The sequence below is a fragment of the Leuciscus leuciscus genome (genome assembly GCF_965113295.1).
Source record: "Leuciscus leuciscus genome assembly, chromosome: 5".
Taxonomy (NCBI): domain Eukaryota; kingdom Metazoa; phylum Chordata; class Actinopteri; order Cypriniformes; family Leuciscidae; genus Leuciscus; species Leuciscus leuciscus.
In genome coordinates this window covers 45,687,581-45,704,762 of record NC_138729.1, presented here as the reverse complement: position 1 = coordinate 45,704,762, position 17,182 = coordinate 45,687,581, and the positions used below count along the sequence as shown (strand labels likewise).

The following is a 17,182-nucleotide window of genomic DNA, read 5'->3' as shown; positions in this document are numbered from 1 at the left end:
GTTCCCCTATGGAGAAAAATTCATATGATATTGGAATAGGATAAATGAATATGAATATATAATTCATATATAACCGACTGTTGCATTCTATATAGTTGCAATTCCTTCTCCACATCAGCAGGGGGCTTCAGCACATTGGACAGCGCCAACACTTCAGCACTGAGGACAGCGGCACAGGAGAAAAACCTCAAGGCCTTCAGAGTATCTTCTGTTAGAGACCTTCTGTTTACAATGTTTCTTCCCATTAGATGGGAAATATTTAGAAATATAATGCATTGGGAGGCTCACAATGAGCTACTTCCCCCAAAGATCCTTCATAAAGATGCTCTCACTGGCCAACTGACACATTAACATATAATTATACATAATCTCTCCACACACTCGTGTCTGAATTTCACTTTAGTGTACAATATCTAATTTTTCTGTTTATTTCCTTATTAGTTTTCTGCCATTTTTCTTAATTCCCTTTGTATAGACATAGTAGCTTGTAATACATTTCACAGCTAGGCCTAAACCCTGAAATGTGTGTAATTTGTTAGCTTTATTAAGATTTTATTAAGATCTTTTTCTGAGAAGTTCCTATTATCAATTTCAGCTTGGAATCAAACACTGAGAATAAAACTATATAATGCAACACTGTTAAGTTTCCATGAAGAACCTTTAACATCCATGGAACTTTCCATTGCACAAAAGGTTCTTTATAGTGGAAATCGTTTCTTTAGATTACTCAAATGTTCTTTACACTAAGAAAAAAATGTGTCTTTTAAGAACGGTTCACTGAAAGGTTCTTTGGGGAACCTTTATTTTTAAGAGTGTAATAAGAGCAATTAAGGGGAGTGAAATTGTCAGTATAAAACTTATTTAGTATAAAAATATTTAGTGACATGTTTTCTTCTAGCGCAGAAGAACATTGTGACGCACAAACACGCCCTGTGGCCGATTCTAAAGATGTTGTTAGTCATGTCAATCACAGAGCTGATTGCCTAAAACAAATTAAACAAATTCTAACCTCTAACCCTAACCTTAGTGTTGGTAGCACACACTAAAACAGTGGACTCAAACTCCCTGCAGTACAATGCCCTGCAGAGTTTAGCTCCAACCCTAATTAAACACGCCTGATCCAGCTAATCAAGGTCTTCAGGATTACTAGAAACTCCAAGGCAGGAGAGTTGGCGCTGGTTTGAGCTCAAATCTGCATGACAGTGGCAGAGTTAGAGACCACTGTACTAAAAGATAGCATTACTGTGTGTCACAATCGGATCCATCCATGATATTTTCAAACTCTGAACTGAATCCATGAAGTCTGAACTTCTCTTGACAGGTGACTGCATGATGGAGTTGAACAAGGAAATCAACTGTGGGACAGGGTTAGGGATGGGCAATGTACGGGACGGGTAGACACGATTTAACGATTGAATTTTGTCAACCAGTAGATATTTTGAACTATGGTCTCTATCGCGGTTACGCTCACGTGACGTTGCTGTGCTGCGCCGTCATGAAAGCTTATCGTTTGCATGCGTTTTTAAGCATTGCAGTTAAAAACAAGTTATTTTAAACCGTTGAAACGTAGTGAAAGAGAGCTGATTTCATTTTATGCGGGCTATCTGAGAGATGGTTTCTGAACTGCAAGTATCTTTGCAAGTATCCTTGTAAACACAGTCATTTATGTCTTTAATGAACGTAAACAGTTGAGAAAGAAAACGCATGTGCAACAGTATATTGGATCCGTACATCCAGTTTTAAAGTGACAGCAGCCTAATTTACCTGCTGTCGTCTGTCATTAATGTTAATCAAACCAAAAAAATCTCTCACTGCTCTTGACTGAATCACTTTTGTCTGACTTTAATAACAGGGCTCGCAAAATTTCAAAATCGCTGGTAGCCCTTCGGGCAGGCACTCTTCAGATTTTGGTAGCCCGAAATGAATTTTACTAGCCCAGATAAAAAGACAATTTTCAATGTAGAAAATTGGTTAGGAGTCAAAACAATGAATCAAAAACTTTTTCAAAACACAAAATATCAACAAATATGCATCTGTCTGTGTCTGTGGCTCAGCCCCCAATGAGGGTATGAAAAAAAAATAAAAAAGTAACACTTTAGTTTAGGGTCTAATACTCACTCATACTCAGTCAGGGGGGTTTGAGAAAATTTTGCTTTCTCTGATCTACATATGTGCATTTTAAGATGTTTTGAAGGCCCAAAAAAAATGGATAACAATAGCTTTTAAACCATGTAAGTGGGCAGCTGATTATTTTTCTCTCCTCATCAGCATCACACTCCTATTCTCTTTGTCTTCCCCTCCTAAAGCTGAGCTTTGATTGATATAGGCTTTTCATTTTTGTCTGTCAGTGAAGTAAACATAGGGTCATCTGATAGGTTGATTTATGAATCATTTTCTCAGACGCATTAATTTACTGAAAGCTACTAGGAAAGCTAGGTAGCCTAAGTTTATTAAATTCATTCACAGTATGTACACATTCATTATTGATCTTATTCCTAATACAGGGCCGTAGACAGGGCTTTATAATCAAAGAGGTCCTGCATTTAAGGTTATTAGGGGGTTACATTTTTTTATTTCTCTGATATGTCCATTTCAAGACATTTTAAGGACAAAAAAAAAAAAGAAGAGAATTAGCTTTAAAAAACGTCAGTGGGCAGTAGATTATTTGTCAATACCTGCTCTCACTTCTTATCCATCACTTTCTTTTTCTCTCAGTCTCCTCATCTTGCCCTGTCTCTTCCCCTCCTAAAGCTGAACTTTTTTAATTTACTGAAGGCTACAAATTGTATATTAATTCTCAACATGTACACATTCATTATTAATCTTGTGCCCAACATGAAAACGGCTTTGTTAATGCTCTGTTAATGTCCCCTCACAATGACAGCAAACTAATTATTAGTCACGTTACATAGGCCTATTTTCAGTTCAAAATGGCGAAATTCAACAAAAGTATATTCGTTTGTCTGATAATTTTTGTCATTCGTTTCACATTTATGACCTAATGAAATGTTTAGTTTAGCTACTTACATCTTATCTCGCACTCAACCGTAAACTGCAGCGAGTCGCTCTGCTCAAATTCGCGGTCAGAAGCTTCTGTGTATATAAAGTCCGCCTACTTTGATTTGATTGGTCATCTCAAATATTCTGACATTGACAGACCAATGAGACTCAGATGAACACACACACACACACACGCACACCCTGTCCTCTGTTTCTGACGTGCGCTCTGCTCGGAGCCACTGCGGATTGAAGATGAAGAACGCGCTGAATCTGATTATAACAAGACTGAAGCGAACAGTATTTCAGATAGCCCGTCGGGCAGGCCGGTTATACATTTTGGTAGCCCGAATGGAAAACAATATAGCCCCGGGACGTCGGGCAGGCGATTTTGCGAGCCCTGAATAAGAATGTATATTTAATTTACACAGTGAAGATATGTAGTGTTTTTTATACATTTGATTAATCTATAGTATGTAGGCTAGTATTTCATATTTCTAGTGCTTGAAGTTTTTCAGGTAGATCTGTTTCTTTGTTCTACTGTAGTTTCTTTGTTGTTATTTTCTCAGTGGCTGTTTACTTGTCTTCAGAACGCTTCAGCAAGAGTTGAGTTACACTTTATTTTGATGGTCCCCTTTAGACATTCTTGGCTGGTTTCACAGACCAGGCTTAAAGGATAATTCCGGTATTTAACACCTTGAGTCTATTTTGTAGTTTGTTTTGGATGAACTAGAGTGGTGGACACAGAAATGTTGACGATGGGTCCTGTCTCGACTTTTTGACTCTTTTAGAATCGCCTTTGACCGCTTCAGAGTGGGAGTCTATGGACATGCACAAACATGTCCTTAAAACAACCCTTAACGTTCGTTTTCAAAACTGTGCAACTCACCGAGTGGTTAGTGGTGTTCGTTGATGATTAAAAACAAGTAGCGTAGCGAAATACAGTTTCTGTCGTGTTTTATTTGTCATTTTGTAAAATCCCATTGATTTCTGTTGGAGGACTCATTGCTCGTTGATATTACTGCGCTACCGGAAACGGAAAATGAGGCTGTTTACATTTGGTTGTAGTCTTTTTGCTCAGTTCTCCGTCTCTCAGAAGGCTAGCGTGAGCAGATCAACTGTGCTCTATGCGCTAGACACCGTTCCGTACATAGACAGTATATAAACTGGACACAGCGACCCCATTGGATTCAACGGAGACAAGTGAAGTCAAATAGAAGCACCAACTTCCTGATGGCTGAGCGTACTGCGCAGACTCAAACTGAGCTTGACGACATAGATGTGACGTGAGCAACCCGTCTATCTACTAGTAGCTGTGCCGAGAGAAATCTGAATCATTCCCTTCCGAAACTTGCAGAGACGGAGAGTGTGAGTAGGAGGTGTCCATGAGCTAGAAGCAGGAGAAACTTTTGCCAAGTATTCTGATTAATTACTTTGTCATTTTGCCTCCACGTCCCCCCGATTGCGCGCGAGCTTCTCCTCCTGTCCATACGGTAATCTCTCTACTGTGCGACAGAGAGTCGCGTGGTTATGACGCAATCGTTAGCCTATTTTTACAAAAACTGCTTCTACGGGGCCATAACGTAAGATACAAGGTAATGGAGCCTTTTATACATTTTCGTGTTTCTTTAGAAATAAATAATGGACAAATGGAGTCTTTAAACGCCTCAGATGTAAAGTTATTCGCTGTCAAAGTGACGCCAAAATGAATGGGAGTCAATGGGATGCTAACAGCAGGTGATGGTCCGCTAGCCAATGGCGGCGCCCGGGGCTACTTCAAAATAATATGAAACCCTGCCCCCCTGGTTCCGTACAGCGTCCTTGTACGGCAAAGTGGTTGTCGCCATCAAGTGGTCGGGAGTGTGCTAACGCTTCAGACACAAATATCGAGCGGAAGCTTATACGCGGTTGTGACTGTGAGGTATCTGAAAAAATAGTTCCACTATAGCAAATAACACGGATTGAAATCATACATTGCGCCAATATATTTGTTTTTAATCATCACTAACCACACCACTAACCACCACTAACCACTCGGTGAGTTGCACAGTTTTGAAAACAAACGTTAAGGGTTGTTTTAAGGACATGTTCGTGCATGTCCATAGACAGCCACTCTGAAGCGGTCAAAGGCGATTCTAAAAGAGTCAAAAAGTCGAGACAGGACCCATCGTCAACATTTCTGTGTCCACCACTCTAGTTCATCCATAACAAACTACAAAATAGACTTAAGGTGTTAAATACCGGAATTATCCTTTAAGCTTAATCCCAGACTAAAATGCATGTTTGAGCTGTTTTAACTGAAAGTTATTTTTATCTTAAAATATATCAGTGCCATTATTTTGTCTTAGGATGCACACCAGTAATGTTATTTTCTAAGGCACATTTATAAAAGCTACTAAAATGTCATGTAGTTAAAATGTTACTTATAGTATGTAGAATGTCTGTTAAGGGACCATCAAAATAAAGTGTTGTCAGATATTAAGCAGAGAGTCTACTTATGCTTTACTAATACTCTGATGAGAGTTTATAGACATGTAGGTGCAATGTTACTTACAGTTAGTACAATGTCTAAATGGGACCATCAAAATAAAGTGTCACTGAGAGGTTTATTGTTTGTTTGTTTGTTTTTTTATTGGCTAGTATTAGTTTTTGTGATATCGAAATTGGTGAGAAGAGTTGTGAAATTTCAATTCCAAACTTTTGATGATATAAAAACCTTATTTAAAGAAAAAATAACTATATCATGATATATATCGTTATAGTGAAATAAAATGACTCATATCGTGATATAAGATTTTGGTCATATCACCCACCCCTGTTTGCACTTAACTGGTTGAGGACAAAACATACAGGATTGTACATACCTCGATAACCTCTTTCCTCATGTTAACAATGCGGAACCAATGTCCCAGCTGCGGGAATCCATCCAGGTCCACATTCCGCTCCTGTAAGGACACTTTACGCTTGCAAGAGAGCTGCCGACTAAAGTACTTCACCAGTTTACCCTGGAAAGAAAGAAAGACTTTATATAGCACTCATATTTTTACATCTTTAATATGTCATAAGTTAGAGAATTTACACCAATCTGTCACGCAGAATGTGCATTAAATTCTGCAATATCAACATAATTTTTCAAGACCCGTCACTCGGAAAGTTCCCTTCTCCTTGCATGTTTATTAAGATTACAGAATATTTTAAAGTTGGCATGAAATGGGAGTCGTGATAGTCTTTTCTTCACTATTATGATGTATATCGTAGTGAAACGACTTCTCGAACAATCCATCAGGAATAGACAGGATGGTTGGATCATTGTGGTTTGCTATTGCTGTGATCTCATGTGAGTGACAGGTTGTCACAAGAGAAGAGATGTTGCTGGAAGTTATTTTGATTAAAGCTATACTGTGTAAGATTTTCTCCCATCTAGCGGTGAAATTGTACATGACTACCAACTGAATATTACTTTCTAGCCCCTCCCATTCCGAGGGCGTTTTAACTCCTACGGTGGCCGTATTATTACAAGATTAACATGGCTTCAGTTCCAGTTCGACTGCATCCATTAGTGTTTCTTCGAGTGATGAGGTTACTTTAGAAAACTATTACAAATTGCATTTAGTTATTTAGTCAGTTAACATGTAGGTTATGACCTCTATGTAAAACAAATAATAGTTATACGTTTTCGTTATTTTGGTACCATTTCATTGCTAACATCAGCTATTAGGTTCCCTGATGAATGCAAGCTAATCTTAGTAAAGTATCAGTGCTATCGTTATTATGTATATTGTACGAGATTAATAGTGTAAGGCAATGTTTACAGTGTAGGCTGCATAATTTCCAATATTGACTTTGGTCTTGTTGATTTGCCTGTCGTGTTGTCGTTTTAATTCTATCTTTCGCTTCCTTGGCGACTCTGTTACATGTCCTCGAGAATAGGCGTGATCCTCCATCTTCAACAGGCTTTCAAATCTGCCGGCAGTCGCGAGTAATCTCCCCCTCGCATTCGTCACGATGCCACTGAGTGTAAAGCGCGAAATTCGAAGCTTGAATTTCCAGGTATGTCCCTCTTTGGCTAATGTATTTTCAAGATGGAGGTGCAACATGGCTGCCGCCATTCCAGCGACTCGCTCGTATGTGTTCTGAATGGCAGATTCTACGCTTACGGGAATACTTGATTAGTTGGTGGAAGTAATTACACATGAATGAGCACATATACTTTTGAAAGAACAAAGTGTTTTTTGCTAAGAATCAACTTAAAATATTACACAGTGTATCTTTAAAGCAGAGATGCACCAATACTAAGGGTGCTCCTCATTTCTTATTTGTGTATCCTCATTTCCTTTCCTTGCATCTTAGCTCCACCCTTTAGGATGCGAGGAAAGGATACACCTGTGTATCCTCGCTCATGACTCCTTTCCTCGCCTCCTTGCGGTGAAATTGTAGAATTAAGATGGCCTTCAAAATGGTTAAGTTCGATCAGTTTCCGGGTCAAGGGCTGGAGGACGGCGGAGGGAGGAAATGAGAAAGCATCAATTGGAGTATTGAGAAGCACTCTAAATTTCTCCGCCGATACGATAACCGATTATTCATAATGATATCTACTAATACATTTGGTACATTGATATAATATTAGAGGTTAAAATTAACAACAGAGTCCTGTTATATATTCAACTGCTATTTATTTTCAGAAATAATTATTATTATTAAAATAAAAACGAAATGTTTGTATACAACTCTGTAGCAGTTTTTCATAAGCACTTGTCTTCATGACATATTCAAACATACATCCATAATTAACACGGTAAATAAGCTTCTCTTAGTGTTTTTTATAGCTAACTAACCAACTGTGAACACTTGGATACTTTGAACTTTGGATAACCTGAGGCAAATGCAACGTTAAGTGAAATTTTTCACAAGCTGTTTTATTGATGTCAGACATTATACATTTCTGTAAGTTGTACTGTATCTTTCAACATACCTTTTGAAGTTCATGCATGCATTTTCATGCTGAGATGCTACAGCGATCTGTCACGTCACATTTAAGAACATCAAAAAACGCCATTTATTGTTTGAATTGCGTGATAAAATGCACAGAATTTTAAAGCTGAGACTTTGTTTCTTATCAGAAACAACAAAGCGCAAAGCTCTTGAGAGGCGCCGAAGCCCATATCTGGCAACCCTCGCTAGAACTACGGATGATTCATAGGGTCAAATAGAGCCTGCAGTAACCAATGATAGCCAACTTCACTATTTTTTTTAAAGGTGCGTCCGAAATCGCATACTGTCTGAGAGTAGGTACTACATTTGAATTTGAACACTTTGCGACCGTTAAATAAGTACGTTCAATAAGTTATGAATATATGGGTAGACAATGAATTTCGGACGTACAACATCAGCCATGTGTTCACGTGAACTACCAGCGTCAGTTGCATCACTTCACTGCCATTCACAAATCCTCTCCCGTGGCCTCATGGGATAGTAAAGTATCCATAATTTTGCACACTTCAGAATCTCGCTGGAAGTAGTAGATCATCCGCAATTTTAAAATAATAATAATAATAATGTGCATGGATAAATCAATATTCCGGAATTTTCGATGTTGACTTTAAAATGTGTACAGATTCCAAGGAAACTGTGTATTTTTATCATATATAACTGAAGTATAATTAGTTGTATGACACGCATGCAGATCCATAAGCAAACTCTAAATGCAATGCTTGGCATTTGTATCTGTCCTTAATGTCATTCAATATTTTATGATCTTTTTGAGCTGATTTTAAGCATGTTGAAAAAACATGAATATTCTAAACTGGACAAGTTTCCCAAGACAGTGATGTCACTGCAATGTCTGTGCAGGGAAACGAGGAGGAATACAAAGAACACAAAAAACTCACAAGACACACTAGCTATTTTCTATAGCATCTTACAGTTCTCTTTTATGTATTACATACTGTATCTCTCTTTATGGTTAAAATAGCATCCAGTGGTTAATAAGGATGCAGTGTTAAATAAAGGGTAGAATCCTATAACATACAATATAATTATATTAAACATTAGAATGTGACAGCAAACAAACAAATAAATAAATAAATAGCAGCACTGTACAAAAACACATTAGTAAACAGAGACCTATTTTGCAGACTTTACTATTCACAAAACTATTTGGTAGACAAAAAGCATAAATGCACTACAGGGTAAAAAAAATTTATTCTTACATCAAGTAAATATTGCTAAAAATGCTTCTTCTGTCATGATTTTTAAAGCGCAGCAGGTAAGTTAGAATAATGCATTTTTGAGTTTAAATAGATTTACACCGAATAAAGGTTTTGTGGTTCAGCTCCATTCCCAGCATGCACTGGGGCATGAATAATTAATATGGTTGCATTGTTTGACTGTTTAACAGTTTTATTCACACAGTTGTTGTGGGTTTTGTTTTCACGTTTAGAAACGTTATTTCATAAGTAGTTTTTCCCCATGTGATTTCACATGAATATACACTGGGGGAAAAAATGGTGTACAAGAAATTTTCACTGAGAAATTGCACAAATAATTACAAAGATACTGACAAGTAAACACACTGAATTAAATAGAAATTATTAGAAAACATAAGAGGATGCACGAATGATTAAAAAAATGATGTGCAAAAAAGCTAATTATAATCAATCTACATTCACTTAAACATTGAATTAGGAATCTGTCAATTAATTAATTATTTAACTCGCAAGTAATGCAAACTGACTGTTGCCCTTTTTTAAATTCTAAGTTTGTTTTGTTTTTTTACAATGTACAAAATGTATAACAGAGGAAAATATGTTTTTGTCCACAAGTGAGCCTATAAGGTAATAAATGTAACACTCATTGTGAGAACAAAGGATTACGATTGACAAATCATCCAGAAACTGGATGCCATCAAGATACATTATGACCTTTTAAACTAATGAGTAAATAAGTATCAGCTATTTGATGGTTTCAGCCTTATCAGTTTATTGAACACTCTCCATCTAGTCTGTTCAGTTTTAATTGGGTTGGGTTGATCTCTCTTGGCAACACTGTTTGCTGAATGTTACTGTATGAAAACAAAGCATGTTGTCTGTGTGTCCCAGCTCAAATGCAAAGATTAAAGCCTAGAGATGTTCCTTCAAATGCATTTTCTCTCAAAGTTTTCAATTCACTACCTGAACTAAATACCCTCACTGAACTGACAAATAACTGACCCAAATAAACTGAATAATAAACTCCTGTCACAATACACATCACTCTCTCTTTATATTGTGAAACAAAACAGATTAATTCTTTAACCCAGGGAATTCCAAACTTTTTTTCCTTTGGTAAACCCTGCTTTAATCCTATGATGTCAAGTCAACTTTATTTCTGTAGCGACCTTTAAAACAACAGAAGTCGACCCAAAGTGCTTTACAGATCAAGCAAGATTTATTTTTTAAACAATACAATAAATTGCAGTATCATATTTTTATCCACTTCAAACCTATTCCAGAATCTATTCAAAAGCCACAGAATAAAGATATGATGTATATATTTTTAAATCGCAAAATGTATTTAACAAAATGAAAATAATCCCTTAATGTTTTTAGTTTTAAAAACAAACATATAATCACCAATCTTTTTTTATTTGGATAGATTTACACATCTGTCCAACACAGTGGATTGAAGCAATGTAGTTTCTAATGTAATTTGCCAGCGGCAATTTGTAAGCAAAGGATATGCTTGTTTTAACCCATTAACATTACCATACACTGAATGTTATGAATTTAGAAGACAGCATATAATCAATTATAATCCCTGATTATAAAATATTACAGATTCTATCAGTAGCCTATCTGATGTATTTGTAGGACAGAGTTATAATTGCAATATACTTTAAAGGTGCAGTAAGCAATTTCTGAGAATCATTGTTAAACACTGTTTGATAGGCTATTTGAAATCAAACACACCCCTCCCTTCATTGCTCCGCCCCCAAATGAAGGGGTCTATTTTTGCTGCGCTGATCGCGCTCAATTAAAGGGAAAGCACACTTTTGATGGACAAAACAAATATGATTTCCCACGACAAGTGCTCAAAATGCACAGAATAAGCATGTCTACTGTGTTTTAACAAGAGTATGTCAGAAAAGAAAATGAAGAATCAAAAATATTTTTAGAAAATGTACCCATTTAAGCTTGTTTTTAGTTATTCAGTTTGGATGAGAGTATGGTGTATTATAAAAAACTAAAGTAAACTAGTCAGAAAATGTGATAGTTCCATGACGGATAGTTCCAGTCCTTGATTCTGATTGGTTGAGCCGCATTCAAAGCCGTTGTAAATTACTCAACAAACTTACACCTGTGACTGCATTACATTAGTATTACTGCGCAACTGCCGTTTGTGATTCTTTGTTGCTGCATGTGTTGCTTAGCAACCTCTTTGGAAATACATTGCTTGGCGGAGGAATAAATGTGTTATAACATTATATTTCTTGTTGCTGGTGTTTATTTTATGAATAAAATAAATATTAAAATGAATATTTTATGGAGTAACCGTTTTATAAAACCAATAAGCCCCTTGAAGTCGTGTTTTACAGTGGATTTAGAACAGCTAAGGGGTTTTTAGCTGTTCTAAAGCTGTTCTCCGCTCCACATCGTGCTTAACAACGCCCCTTAGCTGTTCTAAATCCACTGTAAAACACAGCTTCACGGGGCTTATTGCTTAAATATAAACTTTCTTTTAGTTTATTATGTAATACACAGACTATATAGGCTCTAGCACTACCCAAATTTAGGTTTTTTATCCATAGAGTTTGCTGTCTTGTATATCGAAGTATGACTGAAACAATACGATTGGAGCTATTTTCTTGGTTGTGTTTGCTGTTTACCATTTTCATGCGAATGTTGTACATTCATGTTAACAAACTTTCAAGACTATCAAGTTTAAACATTACCAACTTATAAAAACAAATGTATAGGCTAGTTGTCTAGCCTATAAGGCTATATAGGCTAATTTAAATTACGTTTTCAGGCCTTCACGCTGTTTTGGATATTGATATTGCTATCTGCCTGTTTCAAAGAAATGTTATTTTGCTTGCTTTTAAAGTAATGTCATACATGCTTAAATATAAAAATGCTTGAATGCTATATGAGTGGAAAGTACCTAAAATACTTTGTGACATAGATGTAGGGTATAAACAACTGCATTTGGCTTCCTCTGTTTATTATGGTGTGAAACAAAGAACAAGAACCAACAATAAAGGTCAATGAAAGGGTGCACGGGGGTGAAGAGAAAGTGTTAAAATCACAAGCGGAAGTGAAAGTAATGAAGGCTACAGTAAAGAAGGGGAGAAGCGCTAGAAGAGCATAGGCAACAGTTGATGGCGAAAATGGAATTGGAATTCCCCAAAAAGAAGTATAAAAAGACTAAGGAAGTGAAGCACCCCTGCATTACGCATGAAGGACACCTGATATTCCTCTGACCTTTTCTCTTTTGTAATGTCTCTCAGCCATCTCTCTTTCTACAGTCTTTCTTCAAATCTCCCTCTTGCTCACTCTCTCTCCTCCCCCATCAAGGGTGAACACGCCCCCTACTGCTGATTGGCTACAAGTGTGTTATGGTGCTCGGACAGATCCAATTTCATCAATGTTTCTCAGAAATCACTTACCGAACCTTTAAACCTGGAATGAGTTTTTATTATTTTTGGGTGAGCACGTATAGTTAAAGAGGGATCACTGTATCGATGTAACCAAATGGCATATTACGCTTTGAGCATCACTGGTGCCTGGTAAATTGAGGATGCTAATGCACGTCCATCACCAGGTAAACAAGCAAGAACCCCCAGATAATATCTAATGTTTGTAATTATTATTCCATCAACATGAACAAACAAAGTGCTTCATTGTGACATGCTGACACGAGTGACGGCTGCAATCAACAGCCAACGGGAAAATGGGTTTCCCCACGTCAAGTGAACAGAGCACAAATATACTGGAGCTGTTGAAAAGCAGACTATTTGGTGGAGTAAAAAAAAGGATAAATGCAATGCAATGCCAGCACACATGCAACAGCACATAATCATGATCAAAAAGTACAATCATACACAAAAAACACAGACCTAATCGCAAAATAAAGCAATACTAGATCATAAAAGACAACTAACTGACTATAGCCAAGATAGTAAGTGTCAAACATGCAGTAATATATGGCCTATACGCAGGGAATATCAAGCCCATAAGCAGGGATCACTTTTTGGACTTCTTGCATCTAAGCAGACCCAGTCTAATGTAAAGAAGTATTTGAAGCCTAAACACGCTGAAACAGAGCAATAGAAGACAAACAACTGACTGCTGGGAGGAAATCTGAGCCAAAAATCACACAGAACTGCAGTTGGATGTGGTTTAGTGTGAAATTCTCCATCCATTCAAACAGGTGCCCAGGGCTATGTGTCCAACAGGGAAGTTGTCACAAGGACTATATCTCTGTAACTAAGGTTTCAAGTTACAAGTCCAGTTGCACAACTGTGTTTTCTCTAGCATTGGTTTTGTATATTGATTTCAAGCACCTTGTTCAAAACTGGTGTTTTAATTGTTGTAATTTTAAACAATTTGTTAATTGCAGTATCTCTCAAAACCATAGTCTGATATTTTTTCCTATGTTAGGCAACATTTTTGCTGTTTAATTGATTTATTGTATACATTTTGCTGAAAAGCCAAAAACTAAAATATTGAGCGTAACCTGTAGTCCAATTCATAAATGTATTACTCTTATGAGCCGGTTCTTTTCAGTAGTTTAAATCAGAAACATACTGAGCGGCCAATGTAGTCAGATAGATTAATGAAAAAATTAATCTTAAGAACCAGTTTCTTTATAGTGAATAAAAAATATGGGCTGTGTTCGCAACTGCCCCCTATACCCTTAAATAGGGCACTATTTGAAGGGACAGCCATTTGTGGTGGTTTCCGAAACCACAGTGAACGTTATTGAGTGCACTCATTCAATACCATACAGCACCGCAATAACAAGGGTACAACTCATGTACACTCAACAGCTAGAGGATACCCATAATGCACTGTGACGGTCATGATGAATGAATTCCCGCATCTCGCCAGAAGATGATGCCCGCAGCTGAATCATCCATCCATTCATTTTCCAAACCGCTGGTCCAATGTGGCTACAGCGTAATATCATACATAGGGGTGGACGATATACCGGTAGACACGATTAACCCAGTAGAAATTTTGGACTATCGTTTTTATCGCGGTTACACTCACATGACGTTGCTGTGCTACACAGTAACGAAAGCTTAACGTTAGCATGCGTTTTTAAGTATTGCAGTTTAAAAACAAGTGATTTTAAACCATTGAAGTGCGCGAAAAAACAAAAATTAATTTTGCTGTCAGAGAGACTGTTTCCCAGCACTGTTTGAGAGACACGCATATGAAGGCTTTTATTCAAATTTAGGCCTAAACATTCATCAACTCACACATCGGTTGTTTCAGTTGCTCAAGCATGTTCGCTTGACGTGCAAGAACCAATGAGATTAATTCTCATGTGTTACGCATCATGAGGTTTGTTCTCGTGCATCAAGCAGATTCAGTTGGGCTTCTGTTAATGTCCCCTGATCACTGTTTAAATGTGAATAAAAGCCTAAATTCAATCTGTTCATCATATAAAGAGATTGAGTCTTTTCATAAATTTGGACTAAACCACTCAGTTCATATGGATTTGTTTTATCTTGTTATGAACTTTTTGAAGCGTCAAAGTGGTAGTTGTGTAGCTGTCAGTGGAGGGACAGAAGCCTCTCCGATTTCATATAATTTATCTTAATTTGTATTCCGAAGATGAACAGTCTGAAGTCTTACGGGTTTAGAACAACATGAGGCTGGGTAATTATACCAGAATTACATTTTTGGGTGAACTATCCCTTTAAGTCAGCATGAAACCGAGTCTAATGGCTAATATAACCGGAAATCGTTCAGAAAAATCGCAATCCTACGATACCATTGCTAAGTTTGAGACACGTGACATAAAAACAACATTTAAACAACATGTGTTTCATCGCTCTCCCTCAAGTCTAATTTACTGTAAATATTTATCGGACACCTTGATCTAGATATGGAGTCTTAAAAAAATAAATATATATATATATATATATTTGGTCGACCACTAGCCTTCACTGCCATCATGAAGAATATATCTGGGACATTAACTCTTGTTACATAACATAATTTAAAACAATGCAATGTTTTTATTGAAAGTACGAATGTTTTAATGACGAGGATATAAATTAATGTCAACAATAGGCCCCTTTCGGTGTCCATGTTAGCAGCGCGAGCGCACGAACCACCTTCTTCACCACCTGCAGAATGCGCAAGCTCGCGCCTCTCACTGCAGCGCGAGCTTCTTCATTTATCTCGCCAATACAGTCAATTCCCGAGATGCAACTTTCATTTGAAACTCATTTAAAGATGCAAAATTGTATAATGTGTATGCACCCGCGCGCACATATGCTCTCGTTACATTTGTAGAAATGCAGGGGGGCTGGGGTGCAAAATTCACATTTGGGCTCAGGCAAATGGATGCTTGCTTACCTCCAGCGTTCGGATTTCTTTTTGTGTCAAGTCGTTGGATGTGGCACATTTGGTCCTCAGACCTTCCAAACTGGAGATACTAATGTCAATCATGTTTTGCACCAGTTCGCACTGCTGCAAGGCTTTTTGCAAACTCAGATGATGCTCGTCGCTTTTGGTAATATTCTCCTCGTCCATAATTTGTGAGCAGTGGTCCTTTTCTTATGTGCAGGCTACTTTTTTCGCTCAATCAGATCAGAAAACACTTTAGATAGTGCGTTTAATTGTGTGATCATGAAAAACTAGACTCTACGTGTAAGGCGATTCCATTGTTGATATCCTGATGTCCTGACGGTGTTGTCATCAGGGTTGCACAGTTTATGTTTGATGCTCCAGCTTGACTCTACCATGATACACATACATTGAAGGAAGGAAGGAAAAAATAAAAATCAGATCCTCGCTGCGGTGGCATCAGCTAGATCCATTGCGCGCTTGTGAAATGCAACACAAATTGAGACATCTTTGTCATTGATGATTAAGGAGAACGATTGGTGATCTTTCTTAACGATAACGTCTGATTTGACTGCATGTATTCCCCTTCTGGAGCATCATCGGCTGCATCCCGGCGCTCCCCCATCACACCGACATGTTCGCGTCAATCAAATTCACAGCAACAGCATCAGCAGCATCGCACCGCCGACACAAGCAGGGGAGAGAGTTCTCGCGAGATAAGCATCAATGCAGTGAGCTCACTGTTTGAACTCGGAGAACCTTTTCCAATCAAACCACTGTTTTAAATGGTCATGTTTTATAAAAGTAGTTGAACTGCCTGTCACAAGCATTGGAAATACACTTGGATAAACAAAATACACTTGAAATGAGGCTACATTAGGGCAGTAAGCCCGGACACATAGCCTACTACCCTAATGCATTTTCAAGTGTACTTTACAATTGACAAGATCCTCTCCAAAAAAATTATATGACAGATTCAACCTGATTACATTGGGTTACACAGCAATAAAAGTAATTTTAAGAGGCAGGAAAAAAATAGTACAGGTTCACTTTTACAGTAGGCTATTTTAAAGTTTCCTTGTTTAAAAAAAACCCAGCTTTGACCAGTGGTTTGCTTGTCATAGCTGATTTACACTGGTCTAACAACCTGACCAAGTTAAAGACCAACAGACTGAGCTTGATGTGTGAAAATAGATTTTGCAAAAACAGTATACATGGGTTTTATGATTACGACTTGCAGTCAGTCAGTGTGTGTGTGTGTGTGGTTGAGGTATACCCTACATTATGAGGACAAAATGTCCCACAAAGATGGCAATATCAAAATCCTTGTCATGACATTTTTTGGTCCCCATGAGGAAAACAGCTTATAAATCATATAGGCCTACTAAGTAATGTTTTTTGAAAATGTAAAAATGCAGAAAGTTTTCTGTGAGGGAATGTATAAAAATCATTATGTCTAAAGTCCCCATAAAACGTGTGTGTGTGTGTGTGTGTGTGTGTGTGTGTGTGTGTGTGTGTGTGTGTGTGTGTGTGTGTGTGTGTGTGTGTGTGTGTGTGTGTGTGTGTGTGTGTGTGTGCGCGCGTGTGTAGCCTATTGTTTGTACAGGTTGCAAAAAACTTGCACA

At 37.5% G+C, this 17,182-nt stretch overlaps 1 protein-coding gene across 9 annotated transcripts in view; it reads right to left on the bottom strand.

Moving 5' to 3' along the window:
- The window catches only part of ksr2 (kinase suppressor of ras 2), a 118,319-nt gene extending 102,074 nt beyond the window's left edge, over positions 1-16,245 (bottom strand). For all 9 annotated transcript variants that reach the window (XM_082170807.1, XM_082170806.1, XM_082170808.1 and 6 more), the window contains exons 1-2: positions 15,567-16,245; positions 5,862-6,002 (exon numbers count right to left, since the gene is read on the bottom strand). In XM_082170807.1, the coding sequence (XP_082026933.1) occupies positions 5,862-6,002; positions 15,567-15,743 (318 nt within the window). In that variant the 5' untranslated portion in view covers positions 15,744-16,245. The remainder of the gene's footprint in view (positions 1-5,861; positions 6,003-15,566) is intronic.
- Between the last annotated feature and the right edge of the window lie 937 nt (positions 16,246-17,182).